The sequence below is a fragment of the Elephas maximus genome, chromosome 5 (assembly GCF_024166365.1).
Source record: "Elephas maximus indicus isolate mEleMax1 chromosome 5, mEleMax1 primary haplotype, whole genome shotgun sequence".
NCBI classification, from domain to species: Eukaryota; Metazoa; Chordata; class Mammalia; order Proboscidea; family Elephantidae; genus Elephas; species Elephas maximus.
The window spans coordinates 166,232,078-166,259,147 of record NC_064823.1 but is presented as its reverse complement, the minus strand read 5'-3'; the positions used below and the strand labels follow the sequence as shown (position 1 = coordinate 166,259,147).

Sequence of the window (27,070 nt, the reverse complement as noted above, 5' to 3'; positions counted from 1 at the left end):
TGAGCCCGTTGTTGCAGCCACTGTCATTCCATCTCGTTGGGGATCTTCCTTTTTTTCTCTGACCCCCTACTTTACCAAGCATGATGTCCTTCTCCAGGGATTGATCCTTCTTGATAACATGTCCAAAGTATGTGAGACATAGTCTCAACATCCTTGCTTCTAAGAAATATTCTGGTTGTACTTCTCCTAAGACATATTTGTTCATTCTTTTGGCAGTCCATGGTATAACCAGTATTCTCCCCTGCCCTATAATTCAAAGGTGTGCCAATTTTTCTTCCCTCTTCCTTATTCTCTGTCCAGCTTTCACATACACATGAGGCAGTTAAAAAACACCATGGCTTGGGTCAGGTGCACCTTAGTCTTCAGGGTGACATCTTTGCTTTTCAACTCTTTAAAGAGGTCCTTTGCAGCAGATTTGCCCAATGCAGTGCATCTTTTGATTTCTTGACTGCTGTTTCCATGGGTGTTGATTGTGGATCCAAGTAAAATGAAATCCTTGACAACTTCAGTCTTTTCTCTGTTTATGATGATGTTGCTTATTGGTCCAGTTGTGAGGATTTTTGTTTTCTTTATATTGAGGTGTGATCCATACTGAAGGCCGTGGTCTTTGATCTTCATTAGTAAGTGCTTCAAGTCATCTTCACTTTAGCAAGCAAGGTTGTGTCATCTGCTGTCACGGATTGAATTATGTCCCCCCAAAATGTGTATATTAACTTAGTTAGGCCATGATTCCCAGTATTCTGTGGTTGTCCTTCATTTTGTGATTTTAATTTTATGTTGAGAGGATTAGGGTGGGATCATAACACCACTCTTACTCAGATCAACTGTAAAGGGAGTTTCCCTGGGGTATGCCTTGGATCACCTTTTATCCCTCAAGAGATAAAAGGAAAGAGAAGCAAGCAGAGAGTTGGGGACCTCATACCATAAAGAAGGCAGCAACAGGAGCAGAGTGTGTCCTTTGGACATGGGGTCCCTGTGCCTGAGAAGCTTCTTGACCAGGGGAAAATTGAAGACGAGGACCTTCCTCCAGAACTGATAGAGAAAGAAAGCCTTCCCCTGGAGCCGACACCCTGAATTTGGACTTAAAACCTACTAAACTGTGAGAAAATAAATTTCTCTTTGTTAAAGCCACCCACTTGTGTTATTTCTGTTATGGCAGCACTAGGTGACGAAGACACCATCCACATGTGGTATTTCTGTTACAGCAGCAATAGGTGACTAAGACACCTTCCACTTGTGGTATTTCTGCTATAGCAGCACTAGGTGACCAAGACACCATCCACTGTGGTATATCTGTTATAGCAGCACTAGGTGACTAAGACACCATCCACTGGTATTTCTGTTATAGCACCACTAGGTGACTGAGACACCATCGACTGTGGTATTTCTGTTATAGCAGCAGTAGGTGACTAAGATACCATCCACCGTGGTATTTCTGTTATAGCAGCACTAGGTGACTGAGACACCATCCACTTGTGGTATTTCTGTTACAGGAGCACTGGGTGACTGAGACACCATCCACTGTGGTATTTCTGTTACAGCAGCACTAGGTGACTGAGACACCATCCACTGTGGTATTTCTGTTATAGCAGCACTAGGTGACTGAGACACCCTCCACTGTGGTATTTCTGTTACAGCAGCACTAGGTGACTGAGACACCATCCACTGTGGTATTTCTGTTACAGCAGCACTAGGTGACTGAGACACCCTCCACTTGTGGTATTTCTGTTACAGCAGCACTAGGTGACTAAGACACCCTCCACTGTGGTATTTCTGTTACAGCAGCACTAGGTGACTGAGACACCGTCCACTGTGGTATTTCTGTTACAGCAGCACTAGGTGACTGAGACACCATCCACTGTGGTGTTTCTGTTACAGCAGCACTAGGTGACTGAGACAGCATCCACTTGTGGTATTTCTGTTACAGCAGCACTAGGTGACTGAGACACCATCCACTGTGGTATTTCTGTTACAGCAGCACTAGGTGACTAAGACACCATCCACTGTGGTATTTCTGTTACAGTAGCACTAGGTGACTGAGACACCCTCCACTTGTGGTATTTCTGTTACAGCAGCACTAGGTGACTGAGACACCCTCCACTGTGGTATTTCTGTTACAGCAGCACTAGGTGACTGAGACACCATCCACTGTGGTATTTCTGTTACAGCAGCACTAGGTGACTGAGACACCATCCACTGTGGTATTTCTGTTACAGCAGCACTAGGTGACTGAGACACCATCCACTTGTGTTTCTGTTACAGCAGCACTAGGTGACTAAGACACCCTCCACTGTGGTATTTCTGTTACAGCAGCACTAGGTGAGTAAGGCACCATCCACTGTGGTATTTCTGTTACAGCAGCACTAGGTGACTAAGACACCATCCACTGTGGTATTTCTGTTACAGCAGCACTAGGTGACTGAGACACCATCCACTGTGGTATTTCTGTTACAGCAGCACTAGGTGACTAAGACATCATCCACTGTGGTATTTCTGTTATAGCAGCACTAGGTGACTAAGACACCATCCACTGTGTCATTTCTGTTATAGCAGCACTAGGTGACTGAGGCACCATCCACTGTGGTATTTCTGTTACAGCAGCACTAGGTGACTAAGACATCATCCACTGTGGTATTTCTGTTATAGCAGCACTAGGTGACTGAGACACCATCCACTGTGGTATTTCTGTTCTAGCAGCACTAGGTGACTGACACACCATCCACTGTGGTATTTCTGTTATAGCAGCACTAGGTGACTGAGACACCATCCACTGTGGTATTTCTGTTCTAGCAGCACTAGGTGACTGACACACCATCCACTGTGGTATTTCTGTTATAGCAGCACTAGGTGACTAAGACATCATCCACTGTGTCATTTCTGTTATAGCAGCACTGAGACATCTGCACAACACAGGTTGTTAATGAGCATCAGCCAATTCTGTTTGATACAGTGACTCCATATACTCCTTCCATCTTCTTTTGAAGCTTCCTGCATCATATAATATTTCCCCATGGAATCCTTTAATATTACAACTCGAGACTTGATTTTTTTCTTCAATTCTTTCAGCTTAAGAAATGCCGAGTGTGTTTTTCCCATTTGTTTTTCTATCTCCAGCTCTTTGCACATGTCATTATAAGGCTTTATTGTGTCTTCTACAGCCAACCTTTGAAATCTCCTGTTTAGCTCTTTTACTTCATCAATTCTTCCTTTTACTTTAGTTTCTCAACATTTGAGAACAAGTTTCAGAGTTTCTTCTGACACCATTTTGGTCTTTTTTTTTTTCCTGTGTTTCTAATGATCTCCTTCTTTCTTCACGAATGATGTCCTTGATGTCATCGATCCCATAATTCATCTGGTCTTCTGTCATTAGCGTTCAACACATCAAATCTGTTCTTGCAATGGTCTCTAAATTCAGGTGGGATGTACTCAAGGTTGTACTTTGGTTCTCGTGAGCTTGTTCTAATTTTCTTCAGCTTCACCTTGAACTTGGTTATGAGCAATTGATAATCTGTTCTGCAGTCGGCCCCTGGCCTTGTTCTGACTGACGATATTGAGCTTTTCCATTGTCTTTTTCCACAGATGTAGTCAATTTGTTTCCTGTGTATTCCATCTGGCAAGGTCCAAGTATATAGTCTCTGTTAATATTGGTGCAAAAAGGTATTTGCAATGAAGAAGTTGTTGGTCTTACAAAATTCTATCATTTGATCTCAGGCATTGTTTCTCTCACCAAGGCCATATTTTCCAACTACTGATCCTTCTTTGTTTCCAACTTTGGCGTTTCAATCACCAGCAATTATCCGTGCATCCTGATTGCTTGTTCAGTCAATTTCAGACTGCAGAAATTGGTAAAAATCTTCAGTTCCTCCGTCTATGGCCATAGTGGTTGGTGAGTAAGTTCAAATAACAGTCGTATTAACTGGTCTTCCTTGTAGGCATCTGGATATTATCCTATCACTGACAGCATTGTACTTCAGGATAGATCTTGAAATGTTCTTTTGATGATGCAACACCATTTCTCTTCAAGTTGTCATTCCTGGCATAGTAGATGATATGATTATCCCATTCATAATGGGCAATACTAGTCCATTTCAGCTCACTAATGCCTAGGATATCGATGTTTACGCATTCCATTTCATTTTTGATGATTCCAATATTTCTAGATTTGTACTTTGTAAATTCCACATTCCGATTATTCATGGTTTTTGTAGCTGTTTCTTCCCATTTTGAGTTGTGCCACATCAGCAAATGAAGGTCCCGAAAGCTTTACTCCATCCACGTCATTAAGGGCCACTCTACTTTGAGGAGGCAGCTCTTCCCCAGTCATCTTTTAAGTGCCTTCCAACCTGAGGGCTTATCTTCTAGCACTGTATCAGACAGTGTTCCGCTGCTATTCATAAGGTTTTCACTGGCTAATTCTTTTCAGAAGTAGACCACCGACTTCTTCTTCCTAGTTTTATTTTGGAAGCTCAGCTGAAACCTGTCCTCCATGGGTGACCCTGCTGGTATCTGAATACCCGTGGTGTAGCTTCCAGCATCATAGCAGCACGCAAGCCCCCACAGTAGGACAAACTGACAGACACGTGGGGGAGTAAAGCTTTATTGAGATAAAATTCACATGCCATACAATTTACCCATTGCCACTGTACTAGTCAGTGTTTCTTAGTATGTTCACAGAGTTGTGCAACCATTGTCACAATCAATTTTAGAACCTTTCATCACCCTGTTTGTTGATTGAATGTTAAAAAGATGTCCTGGCTGTATAGAGAATGGATTGTAGCTGGGCCTGAATGGAAGTACAGGTCAGGGGAGATGGTGGCAGTGGAAGTGGAGACCAGTGGGTGGAGGACTTGTTGCTGGAAAGCATGATCTTCTGAAATGCTTAAAGTCCTGCAGTGGCTTCCCATTGCCTACAGAATAAAGTGTAAACCTGATAGTGTGGTCTACTGTGTGCTGTGCTACAAGGTTCCAGCTATTAGAGTAGTTTGTGCTGCGAGAACTAGTCAGACAAATCAACAGAACAAGATCAAGGGGCCAGAAATGTAGCTCAGTGTACTGTATGATAGAGGTGGCATTTCAGGTGAAGGGCAGGACAGTCTGTGTAGTAAGTGACCTGTACTCGTCGTTTACATCAGTGTACATTCCAGATGGTCAGAAAGTTGGTCTTTTAGATGAGTCTTCATTATGGAAAATTTCAGACATATAAAAGTAGTCACAACAGTGTGACAGGTCCCCAAGCTGTCATCTAGCTTCGACAGTTACTGGCCAGTTACAGCCAGTGCTTTGTTTTCTTGTTTCCTCTGTGCCCTTACTCGTTTTCCTTCCCTTTGTTGTTTGGAAGCAGATCTTTAAAGATAGGTGCTCTTTTTTATTATTAAACAACGTTGACACCATTATCATTTAAAAAAAATAGCAGTAATTCCTTAGTATCATCAAGCAGTCAGAATTTCCCATTGTCTGTCTCTAGTTGTTTTGTTTGTTTCATTTAGGATGAGGCTCATGTATTGTGATATGTTGGTACGTCTCTAAGTCTCCTTAATCTGTAGGCTCCACCTCGTCCTTTGCTCACTGCAGCTTATTTTTTGAAGTACCTGGTCTGCCTGTGGAGTCTCCCACAGTCTCTGCTGAGGCATCCTTTGTCCCGAGGCTTGAGTAGGTTCAGATTCTGTGGAGTTTTGTTGTTGTTGTTGTTCTTGTCTTTTGCTTTAGCAAGGCTCCTTCTGTCAGGGAACACGTGACATTTGGCTGTCTGCTTCACTCATGCTAATAGCTGGTGGTGATCAGCATGGCCTGTTAATGCACCAGAGGGCACAAGTCGTGGCAGGAAGTTGTACGTTCTTTTCTCATTAATTAGCCGGAATACTGCTACAAAGAGAACATCCCCTTGTGTACTTTTTGGGTGTAAAAGAGACAGGAAGAATGATGGTTTGGTCTCCCCACACTTACCAGTCTCAGTGGGTTAGTTCACTAGCGTCCTTCAGATGGGACCACTTAGGCTGATTTCCTTTTTAAGTATCATTATGAACTGATGCATTTAAATGTATTCGGTGTGTTTCAGTTCACTGTACGTATAACTCTTTTTGACATTCAAGTTGCCCCGTCTTTGCCAGTGGGGACCTCTTCAGAGTTGCTCCTGAGTCCTCTGGACAAGATCTGGACAGCCTCTGATAGACAGTCATATGCACACTCCCCTCGGCCCAGAAGCAGCCCCATCGCCAAGATGTCATTCCTTTCAGTGGGAAGTGGAATTTCAGGATGACAGTGTTGGAGCTGGAGCGCCCGCTGGTCCTGGGCGGAGCGCCCGCTGGTCTTGGGCGGAGCACCTGCTGGTCCTGGGCGGAGCGCCCGCTGGTCCTGGGCTAGCCATTGTTTCTGGAGAAAGCAAGGAGTTACACTTCCACTTGATACTCACTAGTACAAAATTAATTTCGTGGAGCTCGCATTGTACTTCCTTTTTCCCAAGCTTAGAACCCTGGTTGTTAGCACCCTCAGAAATGACAGAACTAGAGGATCGTATAGTTGCTCAATTGCTCTGTCCCACAGTAGACCATATGACTACCAAGAGTAGTTTAAGGTGGGTTTTTTGTTTTTGTTTTCTGTGATCAAAAAGCTTAGTGTAAGAAAATACAGTTTTAGAAGTATGAGAAAAAAACACAAACAGCAATGTTGGGGTGAAAAAGGCTGTTTAAGCATAACAGAGGGCCGAGAGCCACCGCTGGAGGGCTGACTAGGAAAGGTTAATAAATGCCACCAAATAAAAAAAGGGAACTTCTATACAACCAAAAGCTACCACAAAGTAAAACTGCAGAAGCTCCTGTTCAAGTGCTGGAGGGTGGGCCAGCCAGCCTGCCCTGCGAAGATGGTTGTAGCTGCGCATACCCCCGTGTCATACCTGTGTCGTACCTGAGTTGTACCTGTATCATACTTGAGTCATAGTCATACCTGTGTCATGCCTGAGTCGTACCTGTGTCATCCCTGTGTCATGCCTGTGTTGTACCTGAGTTGTAGTTGTAATACCTGAGTCATATCTGTGTCATTCCTGTATTGTGCCTGAGTCATACCTGAGTTGTACCTGTGTCATACCTTTGTTGTACCTGAGTCGTACCTGTTATACCTGTGTTGTACCTGAGTCGTACCTGTATCATAACTGTCGTACCTGTGTTATACCTGAGTCATATCTGTGTCGTCCCTGAATCATACCTGAGTTGTACCTGTGTCATACCTGAGTCGTACCTGTGTCATACCTATGTTGTGCTTGAGTTGTACCTGTCATACCTGAGTCATGCTTATATTGTACCTCAGTCGGAATTGTGTATTACCTGAGTCGTACCTGTGCCAGAGCCCTTGGCCTGGGCTGATTGTTGTCTGCACCGAGGAGAAAACCCCTATGCTGAGTTTTTTGTTGAGGCCACATACCCAGCCTCGTCCTGTTCTGTCCAGGAGCCCCTGAGAGTGGAGCGCATTTGGCTGTTTGTGTGTGTGGAAAGAGCAGCACCTGGAGTGCATTGTGTCCAGAAGGGGCCACGCTCCCTCCCTGCCTCCACTGGAATGACCCTCCCTTGCACTTGCTGGCCCCACTGAGTATCTTGCTTTAGTCTCTCTTTCAGTGCATAGAAACAAGCTCCTTCAGGGACGGCGCTGTGCTTGATGTAGAATGGGTGTTCTGTACATGAATTGAGATAAAAACATCGTGACTCCTCTTTTCTGGATGAATCTACACCGAATGGTTTGGAGATAACGCGCTATTTGACTCACATCTGTTATAGAAGCTCAAAGTCAAGAATGACCAGTCATACACTCTCTAGAAGCCGTCACCTGCAACACTGTATTCTTTTTTGTAGGTGATAGGAGACATCCAAAGCGTGTCCAACAGACTGATCTGGCTGCAACACTGGCAATAGGCCTGGGCTTGCCAATTCCAAGAAACAACGTGGGGCGTCTTTTATTCCCAGTTGTGGAAGGAAAACCAGTGCGAGAACAATTAAGATTTTTACATTTAAATACAGTGCAGCTTAGCAAATTGTTGCAAGGGAATGTGCCACTGTATGAAAAAGGTAAGTCGATGAGCAGCCTCTGGCTCTTGTAAGAGCTTTGTATTTCCACTGAACAGTGTGGAGTTTCCATGATGAGAGTTTAGTAACAGGAGTGCCTTGTGCTCACGCAGGTCCTGCTCCTGTCTTCTGAGAACCTTGTCAGCGGTTAGCAACAGCCATGCAGTTATCTGATTAGAGTCCTTGCATACGTTTCTCCTTCCCCTCTCCTCCCTTCTTCTTCTACCCTCCTTCCTTCCTCCCTGCTCCTCACCTCTTCTTCCGTCCCATCCTCTTCCTGCCATTTTCATCCTCTTCCTTCCCCTTTCTTTCCCCTCCCCTTTGAGGGAGGATCTGGGGGGAATTACTTTTCTCTTCTTCATTCAGGGAGTTTCCCTTCATTTAGCAGAGGAGCAGAAAGGACTTCTTTTCCTCACACAGAGTCTTTCTTAATTGCGTGGGTTGTAGAAGAACCACTTCTTCCCCTGGGGCTCTTTACCTTCTTTGAAGTCTGTCTTGAGACCCCTCCTCACCTGCCATAGCCAGCTGCATCTCACACCAGTGTTAAGTGACCAAGATGTGGCCTCCTGGGGGTCTTGGCTGGAAAGCACTCATTCTCTTAGTCTGGGTTAGGTCACCATATCCAGGTCTAGCCTAGGGTCTGCGTGTTTTCAAGTGAGTGAGCCGTGTCCAGAGATTTCGTTAATTAGTTTTGTGAACCTCGTTCAGATATCCAGCTGTGAGCGCCACCTGCTGGACCAGGAAGGAGGTGTGAGGTGGTCAGGCATGTGTGTACTCAGGCACGTCCTAGGGTAAAATCATCCCAAAGGTACACTAAAGCGGTACAAAAGATTTTATTTGGCATCTGTTCCAAGAGACAAACGAGGAAAACAGACAAGCACGCTGCCGGAGCTACGTCTGTCCAAGTCCGAGGAATGTTACGGAGTCATCAGTGTATAGGCCGTTGTTGTTAGGTGCAGCCAGTCAGTTAGGACTCCTAGCGACCCTGTTTACAGCAGAACGGAACAGTGCTCAGTCCTGTGCCATCTTCACAGTCGTTGCTGTGTTTGAACCCGTTGTTGCACCCGCTGTGTCAGTCCCTCTCGTTGAGGGTTTTCTTCCTTTTCACTGACCCCCTACTTAACCAAGCATGATGTCCTACTCCAGGGACTGGTCCTTCCTGATAACACGTCCAGTGTACATGAGATGAAGTCTTACCATCTTTGCTTCTAAGGAGCATTCTGGCTGTACTTCTTCCGAGACAGATTTGTTCGTTCTTCTGGCAGTCCATGCTATATTCAATATTCTTTGTCAACACCATAATTCAAAGGCATCAGTTCTTCTTTGGTCTTCCTTCTTCATTGTCCAGCGTTCGCATGCATATGAGGTGATTGGAAATATGCCTTGAGTCAGGCACACCTTACTCCTGAAAGTAAAATCTTTGCTTTTCAACACTTTACAGAGGTCTTTTGCAGCTAATTTGCCTAATGCAATATGTCATTTGATTTCTTGACTGCTGCTTCCATGGGCACTGATTGATCGTGGATCCAAGTAAAACGAAATCCTTGGCAACTTCAGTCTTCTCTCTGTTTATCATGATGTTGCTTGTTGGTCAGGTTGTGAGGATTTTTGTTTTCTTTTTGTTGAGGTGTAATCCATACTAAAGGCTGTAGTCACTGACCTTCATCAGTAAATGCTTCAAGTCCTCTTCACTTTCAGCAAGCAGGGTTGTGTCATCTGCATATCCCGGATTGTTAGAGTCTTCCACCAGTGCTGATCCCACGTTCTTCTCCATATAGTCCAGTTTCTCAGATTATTTGCTCCGCATACAGATCGAATAGGTATGGTGGAAGGATGCAACCCTGATGCACACCTTTCCTGACTTTAAACCAATCAATATCCCCTTGTTCTTTCCAAACAACTGCTTCTTGATCTATCTATGTACAGGTTCCTCATGAGCACAATTAAGTGTTCTGAAATTCCCGTTCTCCACAATGTTATCCATAATTTGATCCACACAGTCAGATGCCTTTGCATAGTCAATAAAACACAGGTAAACATCCTTCAGGTGTTCTCTACTTTCAGCCGAGATCCATCTGACATCAGCAGTGATATCCCTGGTTCCACATCTTTGACGTTGTTTTTATAGCTCAGGGCCCGGTTTGATGCGTTCTTCTTGCTCTAGCTGGGTCACGTTCCTTACTTGCATAGGCAGAAGATGTCAGTTTTTATTTCCTGAGTCAGGCAACATAGTGAACTTGGGGAGAGGTAAAGTTATTCTGAGTTTTTGTTGCTGTTACTGTGTTGAAACAGAAAAATTTTACAAATACTTAAGAAAAATTAGAAATGAAACTCTCGGGTCTTTGCTCAGATGCTACTTCAGAAAAGCCCAGCACTTGGGGCCCCTCCCTGCTTTGCTGTTCTCCACAGCACATGTTCCAGATTTTGCTTATTTATTTTGCTTGTTGCCCTCTCCTTCATGAGGTTGTAAGCTCCACAAGGGCAGACGTTTCTGTTCATCTGTATAATGTGATGCCAGGCATTGGGCAGTGCTGTCAGTTGGGCAAGGAGGGCATGAGCGGGCTGATGAGCACTCTCAGCTTTTATGTCTTGCCGGCGAAGCTGCTCATCTCCTCACTAAGGAGTAGCTCATCTTCATCAGCTGTCAAACCAAAAAAAAACCCCAGTGCTGTCGAGTCAATTCTGACTCATAGCGACCCTATAGGACAGAGTAGAACTGCTCTGTAGAGTTTCCAAGGAGTGCCTGGCGGATTCGAACTGCCGACCCTTTGGCTAGCAGCCGTAGCACTTAACTGCTACGCCACCAGGGTTTCCACCCATCAGCTGTCAGTTCTTAAAAATAAAGGCCTTACCGTATGCCACAAATACCTGCATATTTTGAAATGATATATATATGTATAAAGCTTTTTTTCTCTTCTTGTTAGATCCTGGATTTGAACAGTTTAAAATGTCAGAAAGGTTGCACGGGAATTGGATCAAACGCTACTTGGAGGAGAATAGCTCAGAAGTCCTTTTGAACCTTGGCTCTAAGGTCCTCAGGCAGTACCTGGACGCCCTGCAGACCCTGAGCCTGTCTCTGAGCAGACAGGTGGTGCAGTATGACATCTACTCTATGGCGGTTGGGGCCACACTGGTCCTGGAGGTGCGGCTCATGGGGGTTGGAAATGGAACCAAACCACTGCTATTTAAAGTATGTGCAATGTTGGCCTTACTAAACACGGGGAAGTGGAATTTCTCACTTGCTGAGCTTTGTTTCACAGAGACATCAGGTGGGCTTACTTGGGTTATGCCATGCCTTCTTGGCAGCTAGTTGGAAGTCAGGCTTCAGGAACCTTATTGGGCTTTACTGTTGGGACAGCTGACTTAAGATCAGGCACCTGGCTTGGTCTGCAGTAGATGTCTCCCGGACCCAGTCCATGGATGCTTATGTGGTCTCCCTGTCCAGGTCCTTGCCCTGCTCCTGCTCAGCATCCCGAAGGCGCTGAGCCCGGCAGCCGAGCTGGATGTGCCGCTGTCGTCACCGCTGTTCTCCCTGCTCTTCTACCTGACGATCCTGGTCCTCTCGGCCATCCATGTGGTAGTGTGCACCTCGACTGAGAGCACCTGCTACTTCTGCAGCATGCCCTGGCTGGCAGCAGGTGGTGCGATGCTGCTGATGTCCGCGCTGCTCTGTGCAATCGTGTCTGCGCTTACAAAGACGGTGGTCAGCGCAAAGCGTGTGGGCAAGGTAAGGGCTCCTAAAGAGGCAGCGCTGCGGCTCTGTGCAGACTGTGTCATTGTCCTGTCACTGCTCCCTCACGGGCAGACCCCGGTGCACAGGCAAACCCCAGCATACCAGACACCGGAGCACATGCATCAGGGGGACCAGGAGTTCTCCAAACGCAGCAACCACATGTGCGAACCCCCTGGGCATCCTGATTTCAGAATCCAGGTCATGTCGTCAGATTATGTGTGTGAGTTTTTAGAGGGAAAAGCAGGTTCCTGTGGGTCTAGGGCCGTGGGTCACAGAGGAACAGGCACCTCTATGTGGGGAGGTGGGGGCACCAGGTACCTATAGGGCTGTAGATCATGGAGGAGCATGCTCTCTAAGAACTTGGGGGTGGTCTCTCTGAGGACCCAGGGTGATCTCTCCGATCACTCGGGGTGGTCTCCCTCACCACTGTCAGTTGCTTTGCCACTCTGCCCATGACTTGCGTTTCTGGTTGAGAGTTCCCAGGACTGTGTCCAGATAAGAGACGTTCCCCCAGAGCAGGATTGGGAGGCACTGGGCGTGGGAAGGACAGGGTCTCTGATGAGTAGAGTTTGGTGAGCACCAGCAGCACAGTGTGTGCCACATCCAGACATCACTTACAGAGCGCATTTCCTCTTCACAGAACCCTGCTCCTCCCAGCGTGCGGTGGTCAGAGCTGGACCTCCTCATCCTGCTGGGGACCATGGGCCACATCCTGAGCCTGGGCGCGAGCAGCTTCATTGAGGAGGAGCACCAGACCTGGTACTTCCTCGTCAGCACCCTGTGCCTGGCATTGTGCCAAGAGGTCTGCAGAAACCACTTCCTAGGCAGTGATGGGGACCCTCAGTGTGGCCTGCGCGAGGAGCCAGGGCCCGAAGGGGCCATGCTGACTATGCAGGATGGAGCGGAGGGCTGTGCCGCGCTGGAGGAGGACAGGACACGTGCGGCAGCCTCTGCCTTCGAGCGGCTGGGCAGCATGGAGCAGCGGATGGTGCTAGCCAGCCCCTGGGCTGTGCTGTGCTGCTGCCGGCTGCTTCGGGCCCTGAACCAGACAGGCGTGCAGGGGGCCCACCGCCCTGACCTTGGGCACTGGCTCACCAGGTGAGGGCTGTCCCAGGTGCATCCAGGGCAGGCTTTCTTTGTCTTATGTTTCGGCCTTTTTTAGACTAAGGTAGGATTGTATTTGAACTCATGACTAGAGAAACACACCATGGTCTGTGACTTGATGTTGCTAGTGGGTTCATACTAAGCCTGACGGGGGCGTGGTGCAGAGTTGCCAGGCCTAGGGCGGCCTGGGCCCTGTGCGTGTGTGGCACTCTATGTCACTCTGTCACTGTTCTGTGTCACCATGTTACTCTGTCACTGTGTCCCCATGTGTCACCATGTCAGTGTTTGCTGTGTTACTGTGTGCCTGTGTCACCATGTCAGTTTTTGTCACCATGTCACACTGTCACTGTTCTGTCACCGTGTCACTGTCACTGCATCACTGTGTTCTATGTGTCACTATGTCAATGTGTCACCATGTCACTGTTGTCACCATGTTACTCTCACTGTCACTGTGTACCTGTGTCACCATGTCACTGTCACTGTACTCTGTGTAAACATCTGTGTGTGTCACCAGGTGTGTCACCGTCAGTCACTGTCACTGTTGTCTGTCACCATGTCTCTGCATGTGTGTCACCAGGTGTATCACTGTGCCACTGTCACTCTGTCACTGTTGTCTGTCACCATGTCTCTGTGCATGTGTGTCACCAGGTGTGTCACTGTGCCACTGTCAGTCACTGTTGTCACCATGTCTCTGTGCATGTGTGTTACCAGGTGTATCACTGTGCCACTGTCACTCTGTCACTGTTGTCTGTCACCGTGTCTCTGCATGTGTGTCACCAGGTGTATCACTGTGCCACTGTCACTCTGTCACTGTTGTCTGTCACCAGGTGTGTCACTGTGCCACTGTCAGTCACTGTTGTCTGTCACCATGTCTCTGTGCATGTGTGTTACCAGGTGTATCACTGTGCCACTGTCACTCTGTCACTGTTGTCTCTCACCGTGTCTCTGCATGTGTGTCACCAGGTGTATCACTGTGCCACTGTCACTCTGTCACTGTTGTCTGTCACCATGTCTCTGTGCATGTGTGTCACCAGGTGTGTCACTGTGCCACTGTCAGTCACTGTTGTCACCATGTCTCTGTGCATGTGTGTTACCAGGTGTATCACTGTGCCACTGTCACTCTGTCACTGTTGTCTGTCACCATGTTTCTGCATGTGTGTCACCAGGTGTATCACTGTGCCACTGTCACTCTCTCACTGTTGTCTGTCACCATGTCTCTGTGCATGTGTGTTACCAGGTGTATCACTGTGCCACTGTCACTCTGTCACTGTTGTCTGTCACCATGTCTCTGTGCATGTGTGTCACCAGGTGTGTCACTGTGCCACTGTCAGTCACTGTTGTCTGTCACCATGTCTCTGTGCATGTGTGTTACCAGGTGTATCACTGTGCCACTGTCACTCTGTCACTGTTGTCTGTCACCATGTCTCTGTGCATGTGTGTCACCAGGTGTGTCACTGTGCCACTGTCAGTCACTGTTGTCTGTCACCATGTCTCTGTGCATGTGTGTTACCAGGTGTATCACTGTGCCACTGTCACTGTCACCATGTCTCTGCATGTGTGTCACCAGGTGTGTCACTCTCCCTGTTGTCTGTCACCATGTCTCTGTGCATGTGTGTCAGCAGGTGTGTCACTGTGCCACTGTCACTCTGTCACTGCTGTCACCATGTCTCTGTGCATGTGTGTCACCAGGTGTATCACTGTGCCACTGTCACTCTGTCACTGTTGTCTGTCACCATGTCTCTGTGCATGTGTGTCACCAGGTGTGTCACTGTTACTCTTTGTCACTATTGTCTGTCACCATGTCTCTGTGCATGTGTGTCACCAGGTGTATCACTGTGCCACTGTCACTCTGTCACTGTTGTCTGTCACCATGTCTCTGTGCATGTGTGTCACCAGGTGTGTCACTGTGCCACTGTCAGTCACTGTTGTCTGTCACCATGTCTCTGTGCATGTGTGTTACCAGGTGTATCACTGTGCCACTGTCACTGTCACCATGTCTCTGCATGTGTGTCACCAGGTGTGTCACTCTCCCTGTTGTCTGTCACCATGTCTCTGTGCATGTGTGTCAGCAGGTGTGTCACTGTGCCACTGTCACTCTGTCACTGCTGTCACCATGTCTCTGTGCATGTGTGTCACCAGGTGTATCACTGTGCCACTGCTGCTGTCACTTTTGTCTGCCACCATGTCTCTGTGCGTGTCACCAGGTGTGTCACTGTTACTCTTTGTCACTATTGTCTGTCACCATGTCTCTGTGCATGTGTGTCACCAGGTGTATCACTGTGCCACTGTCACTCTGTCACTGTTGTCACCATGTCTCTGTGCATGTGTGTCACCAGGCGTATCACTGTGCCACTGTCACTCTGTCACTGTTGTCTGTCACCATGTCTCTGTGCATGTGTGTCACCAGGTGTGTCACTGTGCCACTGTCAGTCACTGTTGTCTGTCACCATGTCTCTGTGCATGTGTGTTACCAGGTGTATCACTGTGCCACTGTCACTCTGTCACTGTTGTCTGTCACCATGTCTCTGTGCATGTGTCACCAGGTGTGTCACTGTGCCACTGTCAGTCTGTGTCACTGCAACACTGTGGTGCCTCCAGCTGCGTGCACAGGACATGGCTGTTGGCTCTTTTGGGGAGACTGGCAGAAGTGCCCTGTTCCTTCATGATGTCGGGTTGCTTTACCTCAGAGAGTGAGAACAGTAGAGAATTGGTGGGGCCCCAGCTGCCACCTAGGAAGTGTCATGGGTCCCACGGGGACAGGCCTGGAGCAGAAAGACTGGTAGATAGATCAGTAGGAGTGAGTTTTGGAATAGCGTGGCAGTGGGCAGCCCCTTTGAATGACATTCTCCCTCCATTTTCCCGTCCCCACCTGGGAGGGACAGCATGGGGTTGGGTGGGCAGACCCCTCGGATGACGTGCTCCCCCCATTCTCCTGTCTCCCCACTTGGGAGGGACAGCACGGTGGTCAGAGCCTGTGCAGTGACAGGCTGAGTCTCTACCTCCTGAGCTCTATTCACGGACCAGGAAACCTGGGGGAGAGTGAGTCTGTTAGGAAGGGCGATAGTGTCTGAGAACTGACATAAATCGTGAGAAAGTGGAGTGGAAGCCCTCAGAGCGGGCTGTGTTATAAATTTTAGTCGTCTGGTAGTGAAGCTCTGGAGACTAGAGTGAGAGGAGACAGCACAGCAGGTCGCTCTGAGTGCAGGCGGAGACAGCGGGGTGCAGCATCGGAAGAGTAGGGGGCTCACGCTCACTGGTCATCAGGGAACCGGGCTAATAAAGTCATGAAGCAAGGGAAGAAAACAGAGTAGATGATAGAGCTCAGCGCTGGAGTGCGTGTGGGTGTCTGAGCTGCACTTCTCCTTCCTCCAGCTGTGTTCTTCTTATAGGCATTGATCCTTAGGAAATGATTCAATAAGGAAAGGAGCTTGGCATCCGGCCTTGCCTCTCACAGTGTTGCTGTATTAACCACGGCCCCAACACAGGACATGTGTTAGGCACACGGTGCACCCGGCTGCATCCACCCCTCATTCTCACAGCATTCCTAAACATGGGACACAGACTGGCTTCCTGTAGCGGCACAGAGGCAGAGAGGGGTCAGGTGTCTGTCTAGTGTGCACTGGACAGGCGCCCGGTGCTGGGTCACCATGGTGAGCTTTGGCCCAAGGTGGGGGATCCTGGCTAGCATGAACGGATGCCTGGCAGTAGAGGAATATTCAGTGTGAATGGGCACACAGTGCTGGGTCACCACACTTAACCTCAGCCCGAGGTGGGGAGCAGCCGGTGTGGATGGGCGTATGGTGCTGGGTACCACAGTGAGCCCTTGGCTCAAGGTGGGAAGGAGCCTGTGCGGACAGGCACATGGTGCTGGGTCATCACACTGAACCTCAGCCCAAGGTGGGGAGCAGCTGGTGTGGGTGGGCACACAGCACTGGATCACTGCACTAAGCCTCTGACCGAGGTGGGAGAGGTTCAAACCAGTCGCAGTGACCAGGGCTGTGAGCCTCAGGCCTGCACAGCAGCCACTCTCCCTGTGTTTTGAGAATCGAAGCATGAGAAGAGAGTTGGCTGCTTCCCCCTCCACCACCTAGAGGCTGAGTAAGCATGCGTGTGTTCATGGCTCTGACCCACCCAGTGTAGACCCCTCTTGCTCGCCCCATGCTCTCTTGGAGGACATGCCCCCTCCCATGCCATTTGTGCCCTTCCACTGGGCAGTGTCCATCAGTGCAGGAGGGGTGGCAGTGTTGTACCCCTAAAATGGCCCTGGGGTCCAGTCCGCCACCCAGACTGTATACTCCTCCTTCAGAGGCAGCATTCTTGAGGCTGACACATCTTCCTGCTGACACGCGTGGTCTGGGCACAGCACTCACTGGCTGTGGAGGCCGCGTAAGTTGAGTGCAGCAGATGACACAGGAGAGAAATCCTAAAGAGTGTAGGGGGGGACTGCATGGGGTGTGGGGAGGAGGTCCTCGCTCTGCCTGTGGGTCGGTAGGGAGTAGGACCACCAGGGGTATGGGGAGAGGTCCTAGCTTTGTTTTGGTGAGAGTGTACGGGGGCAGGACCACGAGGAGTGTGGGGAGGGGTCCTGGGTCTGCCTGTGGGGGCTGTTGGCTCTTTGCAGTGCCCTCCACATCTAGGAGGAGCAGTGAGCTCATTGGCATTGAAGGAGTGCACAGAAGGTGCTGGGCGATGGGCATGTGGTACAAGTGTGTGCTCTTGAGGGTGTAGGAAAGACAGATGTGAGTTGATGAAATACCTGGTACAGCCGACTTGCGACTCTGCCCGGAACCTGCTCCCTGTGGCTTAGGGAGCACGGGCTGTCCTGGGAGTGGCTCCTGCACAGAGCAGTGTCCTCTCAGGGCTTCGATGGTGGGCCACCCATTTGTGAACGAGAAGAGACTCAGATAAACAGTCTTATTTTCTTGAGTTTAAATAACCAGCAGGTTTTTTTTTGTTTGGTTTTTTTGGTTTGTCAAGAAAGCTATTTCTAATCTGTCCTTGAAAGCCCTGGTGTGGGTCCCAGCGGTCACAGTGTGCTGGTGTGTCATGTGCTCAACGGGCCTTTCCACCCCTTTCAGCTCCGACCACAAGGCTGCGCTCTCAGTCCTAGCTGCCCTCTCACTGCTTGCTGTCTTCCTGCTGGTCCAGAGGAGGTGCTCACCCATGTCCAAGGTGGCCCTGGCACTCGGGCTGCTGGGTGTCTACTGCTACCGGGCAGCCATCGGGAATGTGATGTCACCATGGCAACGAGGCAACAATGACATCTCAAAGTGAGTGTCACTGACTGACCCACAGCAGATCTGCTCAGTGTTCGTGAGTTGTGGTTTCCTGGGCAGTTACGCAGCCTAACCAATAATGTTGCAGTTAACCTACTTTGTTAGCACCTTTTTTAAGAAAGACAAATAACTTGTAAGTGAGATCACAGAGATTGATGTTAAAAATTAAAAACAAATCAAACCTCCATAGGACCACGGACGGTGTGGGCTGGTGTTGAAGCTCCCTGTAGAATTTATCTGCTAGGATTCAGTTTTGCATAGTAATGAGAATATTGAGTGGAAACTTGATTGTGGCTGGGAAATGAAGGATGCTAGAAAGTTAAATTTTCCAAATAACTGTGGTTAACTTCTTTAAGGGCCAGAGCAGTTGTTGATTGTGAGGGGTCAGAACGGTTGTGAAGGGCAAACTTTGGAACTCAGTCTGAGAAGCAGGTGGGAGACCGACCAGGAGGCTGTTGTAATAATCCAACAAAACAAAAACAGCAGCAAACTATGTTTTTGTCAATTGCAGTGACGAAGTTGTGGTGAAGTGGGCACCCTTCCTCGTCTGAGTGGTGAGGCTAAGAAGGGGACAGGGCTTCTGGAGAGCAGAGTAAAGTGTACCAAGAACCTCGATGATATCAGCCCTCTGACTTGGTCATCCCCTGCGGAAACTATCTCAAGACCTGGTGTGGTGAAACGAGTTCCTTTATGTGACCTTTTTCCTTGATTCTTCAGAAAAACAGTTCGAGAGATTTCCCCCTAAGACCTGAGGAGTTACTCGCCCCACTTTTCACTGCAGGGGGTTTGTTACTTTTGTCCAGGATGAGTGACATTTTCTGGATAAGCTGTAAACAACAGCATGTAGTCCAGCTTCTCGGATTATTTGCTCAGCATACAGATTGAATAATTATGGTGAAAGGATGCAACCCTGACACACACATTTCCTGATTTTAAACCATGCAGTATCCTCTTAATCTCTTTGAAAACTGTGTTTTGTTCTGTGTACAAGTTCCTCATGAGCACAATTAAGTGTTCTGGAATACTCATTCTTCACAATGTTATCCATAGTTTGTTATGATCCACACAGTTGAATGCCTTTGCATAGTCAATAAAACACAAGTAAACATCTTCCTGGCATTCTCTGCTTTTAGCCAGGATCCATCTGACGTCAGCAATGATATCCCTGGTTCCACGTCCTCTTCTGAAGCCAGCCTGAATTTCTGGCAGTTGCCTGTTGATATATGTCTACAGCCAATTTTGAATGATCTTCAGCAAAATTTTACTTGCATGTGATATTAATGATGTTGTTCAGTAATTTCCACATTCATTTGGATCACCTTTCTTGGGCATAGGCATAAATACAGATCTCTTCCAGTTGGTTGGCCAGGTAGCTGTCTTCAAATTTGTTGACATAGATGAGTGAACACTTCCAATGCTGCATCCCTTTATTGAAACATCTCAACTGGTAGTCTGTCAATTCCTGGAGACTTTTTTGCAGCTTGGACTTCTTCCTTCAGTACCATCAGTTCCTGATCATATGCTACCTCCTGAAATGGTTGAATGTCGACTAATTCTTTTTGATACAGTGACCCTGTGTATTCTGTTCATCTTCTTTTGATGCTTCCTGTGTCATATAATGTTTTCCCTGTAGAATCCTTCAGTATTGCAACTCGGGGCTTGAATTTTTTCTTCAGTTCTTTCAGCGTGAGAAATGCTGAGCATGTTCTTCCCTTTTGGTCTTCTACTTCCAGGTCTTTGCACATGTCATTGTAATACTTTGTCTTCTTGAGTGGCCCCTTGAAATCTGTTCAGCTCTTTTACTTCATCATCTCTTCCTTTTGCTTTAACTATTGTATGTTCAAGAATAAGTTTCAGAGTCTCTTCTGACATCCATTTTGGTCTTTTGTTTCTTGTCTGTCTTTTTAATGATCGCTTGCTTTTTTCACATATGATGTCCTTGATGTCATTCCACAACTCGTCTGGTCTTCGGTCATTAGTGTTCAACGCATCAGATCTATTCTTGAGATGATCTCTAAATTCAGGCATAATGTGTGCAAGGTCATAGTTCGGCTCTGATGTACTTGTTCTAATTTTCTTCAGTTTCTGCTTGAACTTGCATGTGAGCGTTTGATGGTCTGTACCACAGTCAGCCCCTGGCATTGCTCTGACTGATGACATTGAACTTTTCCATTGTCTCTTTCCACAGATGTAGTCAATTTGATTCCTGTGTATTCCATCTGGCGAGGCCCACGTATATAGTCACCGTTTATGTTGGTGAAAAAAGGAATCTGCAATGAAGAAATCACTGGTCTTGCAGAATTCTATTGTGTAGTCTCCAGCTGGGTGGGTTTGTATGTGTATGGATATTATCCTATCACTGACAGCATCGTAATTCAGGATAGATCTTGAAATGTTCTTTTTGATGATGAATGCAACGCCATTCCTCTTCAGTTTGTCATTCCCGGCATAGTAGACCATATGATTGTCAAATCCAGAATGGCCAATACCAGTCCATTTTAGCTCACGAATGCCTAGGATATCGACGTTTATGCATTCCATTTCATTTTTGACAATTTCCAGTTTTCTTAGATTCATACTTTGTACATTCCACATTGTGATTATTAATGGATGTTTGCAGCTGTTTTTTTCTCTTTGTGAGTTGTGCTACATCAGCAGATAAAGGTGCCAAAAGCTTGATTTCATCTACATCATTAAGGTCGACTCTACTTTGAGGAGGCAGCTCTTCCCTGGTCATATTTTGAGAGCCTTCCAACCTCAGGGGTTCATCTTCTGGCACTGTATCAGACAGTGTTCTGCTGCTATTCATAAGGTTATCACTGGCTAATTCTTTTCAGAAATAGACTGCTGGGCCCTTTGTCCTAGTCTGTCTTAGTCTGGAAGCTCAGCTGAAACCTGTCCACCCTGGGTTCCCTGCTGGTGTTTGAATACTGGTGGCATAGCGTCTAGCATCACAGCAACACACCAGCTCCCAGAGAACCACAAACTGACAGACGTGTGGGGAGTGCGGCAGGGAGTCATGGTGACACAGCGGCCTAGTTGAGGTGATGGCAGCATGGCCAGGCCTTCACCTAAGGCTGGGAGGCATGGCAGGGAGAGGATGGTGAGGTATAGGTGCTGGGATGTTCTTGTTGTCCTGGAGGTGCCTCAAACTCTGTTGACTTTGGAATCTGGGACTTGGGGCCATCATCCAAGCTGTTGGTCATCAACATACGGTATGCATTATTCTTCATTTCCTTTCAGATCTTAATTTCAGCATCATTCATTTCAAGACCTTGGTCATGTTACTTTATCTGCTTACAGGATCGTGTACCGTGATGGTGTTAAAAAAAAAAAGCCAACGTGACGTTTCTTTTAGTTGGCTTGCTTGGTTCACATTCTTCCCTTAAAATGCTTCCATTTTCTAACTGTCATGATTCTAGATCTGTCCTGATTTTGGCTCTATCCCGACTCTAACTCTTTCCTGTTAATAGATCTGTTCTGATGGTAGGTCTACCCTGATTCCAGATCTACCCTGGTTTTAGATCTGTCCTGATGCTAGACCTAGCCTGGTTCTGGATCTGTTCAGATGCTAGATCCATCTCCTGGTTCTAGACTCATGCTGATGCTAGAGCTATCCTGATGCTAGATTACCATAACGGCTGCTTCTGTCCTTTCAGTCCCTCCAGATGCTGGCACCCATTGCTATTCTGAACCCTACCTTCTAACTCCAGACTTTGTTCTCTGCTTGGACACCCCAGCTTGGCTTCAGTGCAGGTTGGAGTTGGGTCAGTGCTAGATGTACAGTTTGGGCAAAGAGAGGGGTCTGTTGAAACCATCTCATGATGTTCTCTCTGTTGGTAGAGAGCCTAATCTACTTCTTCTTTGACACTTGTCTGGCTTGCTTCAGCCTTTGCTGATTTCTCCCTTCTTTGATCCCTAAGTGGCCCCACCATTAGCTCTCAGTTTAGTACTTACATTTGTCTTGTGATTTCCATGTATCTGACTCCTCAATCAGGGTGTCAGCCCCGCAAGGCAGGACCTGTGTCTTAATTCCAGTATCTTCCATACTCCCAGGCACGTGGTAAGATGGTATGCAAAGAAACTTTTTAAAATTAAACCGATTGGTCATACTAAAACAAAAGAATTTTAAAAAACAATCTTTTCTAAGGAGACCTGATATAGGAAATTTCAGTTTTTCAAAACAGACATTATTTTGGTATTTCATTTAAAATTTATTTACTTAGCATTACTTTAAATGATCAGCTTCTCTAAAGTATACCAGATACTAGATTCACTGAAATTTACTTATAGTATTATGCTTTAGAATATATGTGTTTCTCAAGACGAAATTCTTTGGTGTGTTGTTAGGTGCTGTCAAGTCGGTTCTGGCTCATAGTGACCCTGTGTACAACAGAATGAAATACTGCCGGGTCCCGTGCCATCCTCACAGTCGTTATGCTTGAGCCCATCACTGCAGCCACCGTGTCAGTCCATCTCCTTGAGGGTCTTGCTGTTTTTCACTGACCCTCTACTTTACCAAGCATGATGTCCCTCCAGGGACTGATCCCTCTTGATAACATGTCCAAAGTATATGAGGTACAGTCTCGCCATCTTTGCTTGTAAAGAGCATTCTGGCTGTACTGCAAGACCGATCTGTTTATTCTTTTGGCAGTTCATGGTATATTCCGTGTTCTTCGCCAACACCCCAATTCAAAGGTGTCAACTCTTGTTCCGTCTTCCTTATTCACTGTCCAGCTTTCACATGAGGTGATTGAAAACACCACGGCTCAGGTCGGGCACACCTTAGTTTTCAAGGTGACATCTTTGCTTTTTAACACTTGAAAGAGGTGATTTGCAGGAGATTGGCCCAATGCAATGCATCTTTTGATTTCTTGACTGCTGGTTCCATCGGTGTTGACTGTGGATATAAGTAAAATGAAATCCTTGACAACTTCAGTCTTTTCTCCATTTATCATGATGTTGCTCATTGGTCCAGTTGTGAGGAGTTTTATTTTCATTATGTTGAGGTGTAATCCATACTGAAGGCTGTGGTCTTTCATCTTCATCAGTAAGTGCTTCAAGTCCTCTTCACTTTCAGCAAGCAAGGTTGTGTCATCTGCATATTCCAGGTTGTTAACGAGTCTTCCTCCAATACTAATGCCCCATTCTTCTTCATATAGTCCAGCTTCTCGGATTATTTGCTCAGTATGCAGATTGAGTAATTATGGTAAAAGAATACAACCCTGACGCACACCTGTCCTGACTTTAAACCACGCAGTACCCCCTTGTTCTGTCCGAACAACTGCGTCTTGATCGGTGTACAGGTTCCTCATGAGCACAGTTAAGTGTTCTGGAATTCCCATTCTTTGCAGTGTTATCCATAGTTCGTTGTGACTCACACATGGACCGTAATATTTGCATTCTTTGGTATAGTATCGTAAATTGTATCTTTAACAGGTGACTGACTGGTGGTGAAGTGCTAAAATATTTAATTCCTAGTTTTTGTTGAGCATTATTGTGTGCCCAGCACTTCATGTGCACTCTCTCATTTAAGTCCCAGGTTACCTGTGAGGTGTAGGTACCATTTTCTCTGGATCCTACCAATAAGGCAGTCGGGTGTCACAGGTCTTAACTTGCCCCAGACAGCGGAGCTGGTGGGTGGCAGCGCTCACACTCAGCTCAGCTCTGTCTTCTCCAGACCCCACAGTTTTGGGCCACTGTGCCTGTTGTGAATTGGATTTTGTTCCCCAAAGATATGTACCAACTTGGCTAGGACGTGATTTCCAGTACTGTGAGGTGGTTCCCCATTTTGTGATCTGATGTGATTATTCTGTGTTGTGAATCCCAATCTGTGTGATGTTAATAACGAGGAAGCCCAAGCTGCTCTGAAGGCATGGGCGAAAAACAAGGCTCCAGGAACTGGCAGAATGTCAGTTGAGATGTTTCAACAAACGGATGCAGCGCTGAAAGTGCTCACTCATCTGTGCCAAGAAATTTGGAAGACAGCTTCCTGGCCAACTGACTGGAAGAGATCCATATTTATACCTTTTCCCAAAAAGGTGATCCAGCTGAATGCAGAAATTATCAAACAATATCATTAATACCACGCATAAGCAAAATTTTGCTAAAGATCTTTCAAAAGTGGCTGCAGCAGTATAACAGCAGGGATCTGCCAGAAATTCAGGCTGGTTTCAGAAGAGGACGTGGAACAAGGGGTATCATTGTTGATGTCAGATGGATCCTGGGTAAAAAAGAGAATGCCAGAAGGATGTTTACCTGTGTTTTTTTGTCTTTGCAAAGGCATTCGACTTTGTGGCTTGTAACAAATTATTGATAACGCTGCAAATAATGGGAATTCTAGAACACTTAATTGTGCTCGTGAGGAACCTGTACACAGATCAAGAGGCAGTTGTTTGGACAGAACAAGGGGATACTGATTGGTGTAAAGTCAGGAAAGGTGTGCATCAGGGTTGTATTCCTTCACCATACCTATTGAATCTGTGTGCTGAGCAAATAATCCGAGAAGCTGGACTATATGAAGAAGAACGGGGCATCAGGATTGGAGGGAGACTCATTAACAACCTGTGTTATGCAGATGATGCAATCTCATGCTGAAAGTGAAAAGGATTTGAAGCACTTACTGATGAAGATCAAAGACCACAGCCTTCAGTATGGATTGCACCTCAACATAAGGAAAACAAAGATCCTCACAACTGGACCAATAAACAACATCATGATAAATGAGGAAAAGATTGAAGTTGTTAAGGATTTCATTTTACTTCAGTCAACACCCATGGAAGCAGCAGTCACAAAATCAAATGATGTGTTGCATTGGGCAAATCTGCTGCAAAATGACCTGTTTAACACAAGATAATAACGAGCCCAAGAGACAGAAAGGGCTACATGAACCAGAGACTACATCATCCTGAGACCAGAAGAACTAGATAGTGCCCAACCATAAGCGATGACTGTCCTGACAGGGAGCACAACAGAGAACCCCTGAGGGAGCAAGAGAACAGTGGGATACAGAATCCAAATTTTCATAAAAAGACCAGACTTAATGGTCTGAGTGAGACTGGAAGGACGCTGGTGATCATGGCCCCCAGACCTTCTGTTGGCCCAGGACAGGAACAGTTCCCGAAGCCAACTCTTCAGGCATGGATTGGACCGGACAGTGGGTTGGAGAGGGATGCCGGTGAGGCGTGAGCTACTTGGTTTGGGTGGACACTTCAGACAATGTTGGCATCTCCTGCCTGGAGGGGAGACGGGAGGGTAGAGGGGCTTAGAAGCTGGCAAAATGGTCACGAAAAGAGAGAGTGGAAGGAGGGAGCGGGCTCTCTAATGGAGGGGACTGTAATTGGGAATATGTAGCAAGTTGTGTATAAGTTTTTATGTGAGAGACTGACTTGATTTGTAAATTTTCGGTTAAAGCACAATAAAAATTATTAAAAAAAAAAAAAAAGACCTCTTTAAAGTGTTCAAAAGTGAAGATGTCACATTGAAGACTAAGGCGTGCCTGACCCAAGCCATCGTGTTTTCACTTGCCTCATACGGATGTGATAGCTGGACAATGAATGAGGAAGACTGAAGAAGAGTTGACGCCTTTGAATTGTGGTATTGGGGAAGAATATGGAATATACCATGGACTGCCAAAAGAATAAACAAATCTATCTCAGAAGAAGTACAACCAGAATGCTCCTTAGAGGCAAGGATGGCGAGACTGTGTCTTACATACTTTGGACACGTTGTCAGGAGGGATCAGCCCCTGGAGAAGGACATAATGCTTGGTAAAGTACAGGGTCAGTGGAAAAGAGGAAGACCCTCAACGAGGCAGATTAACACAGTGGCTGCAACAGTGAGCTCAAGCATAACAACAATGGTAAAGATGGCATAGGACCGAGCAGTGTATCGTTCTGTGGTACAATATGGTCGCTATGAGTTGGAACTGACTGGATGGCACCTAACAACAACAGTGCAGTTGATGAGGGAGCGTACAGGCGTTTGTGTTAATGAGGTAGGACTCAATCTAAAGGCTTGGGTTGTGACTTGGGTCAGTCTCTTTTGAGATGTAGAGGAGAGAATGGAGCAGAGAGTAGAGGGACTTCCTGCCACCAAGAAACGAGTGCCAAGAGCAATGTGTGTCCTTTGGACCCGGGGTCCCTGTACTGAGAAGTGCCTAGACCCAAGGGAAGATTGATGACAAGGACCTTCCCCCAGAACTGACAGAGAAACCCTTTCCCTAGAGCTGGCACCCAGAATTTGGGCTTCTAGACTCCTAGATTATGAGAGAGTAAGCTTCTGTTTGTTAACGCCATCCACTTGTGTTTCTGTCATAGCAGCACTAGGTGACTAAGACAGTGCTATTTATGCGTGTACATATGAAATATGTATTTAAATCTGCTTTGTCATGAACACAGTTGTGTGATCAGCTTTTCATGGACTCACGGACAGTTTAAGACAGAGCTCGATCTTACACGAGTGCAGTGGTTTTTCCAGTTACCTGTGCAGAGCAGGTGGACAGTTTCCCTGCTGCTACAGGTTGTATGCATCAGGTGGTTATCAGGCTGAATGGGCAAGATCCTCTGAACCCAGTCCCACTGTCAGAGAATGCACAGAGAGGTCGTGTCTGCAGCCTTTAGCAGGCAGCCCAGGGGTCTCACCCAGTGGTATCTGGCCCGGGTGTCTGACCTGATGGCGTTCAATCCTGGGGGTGCAACCTGATGGAGTCTGTCCCAGCAGGCCTGATGTGTGGAGGCAGGCACCCCTCATTTCCACAGTTACTTGGGTAGGCAGGACCTCTGTGGCTGGCTTAGCCAGGTACATTGGCACGTCTGTGTGTATCTTAAGTAGATATGTATTTTTCACAGGAAAATATGTATTTGAATTTTCCCAGGTGGTGCTAATTAAGATAATTTATTTTGCTTTTC

General features: G+C 46.9%; 2 protein-coding genes across 59 annotated transcripts in view; both read left to right on the top strand.

Moving 5' to 3' along the window:
• The window catches only part of PIGG (phosphatidylinositol glycan anchor biosynthesis class G), a 65,303-nt gene that overhangs the window by 19,968 nt on the left and 18,265 nt on the right, over positions 1–27,070 (top strand). For 7 of the 9 annotated variants that reach the window (XR_007517741.1, XM_049886818.1, XM_049886817.1 and 4 more), the window contains 5 exons: positions 7,839–8,051; positions 10,973–11,190; positions 11,494–11,775; positions 12,422–12,879; positions 17,964–18,155. Coding sequence is in view for 8 of the 9 variants with exons in the window: in XM_049886818.1 (XP_049742775.1) it covers positions 7,839–8,051; positions 10,973–11,190; positions 11,494–11,775; positions 12,422–12,879; positions 17,964–18,155 (1,363 nt within the window). In the remaining variant the exon portion in view is untranslated. Of the gene's footprint in view, positions 1–7,838; positions 8,052–10,972; positions 11,191–11,493; positions 11,776–12,421; positions 12,880–17,963; positions 18,156–18,672; positions 27,063–27,070 lie in introns of those variants that run through there. The other 2 variants (XM_049886824.1, XM_049886820.1) reach the window with 2 other exon arrangements.
• Positions 12,890–17,331, top strand: LOC126077420 (keratin-associated protein 10-11-like). 50 transcript variants are annotated; one of them, XM_049886826.1, is made up of 5 exons: positions 12,890–13,533; positions 13,713–13,779; positions 13,849–14,051; positions 14,123–15,024; positions 15,090–17,331. In XM_049886826.1, the coding sequence occupies exons 1-5, from the start codon at positions 13,127–13,129 to the stop codon at positions 15,797–15,799; spliced, it is 2,289 nt and encodes a 762-aa protein (XP_049742783.1). In that variant the 5' UTR covers positions 12,890–13,126; the 3' UTR covers positions 15,800–17,331. The 50 variants fall into 50 exon arrangements, with proteins under 50 accessions (XP_049742783.1, XP_049742812.1, XP_049742792.1 ...); XM_049886855.1 differs by having other exon boundaries at positions 14,123–15,154; positions 15,360–17,331; XM_049886835.1 differs by having other exon boundaries at positions 13,713–14,051; positions 14,123–14,398; positions 14,711–15,024.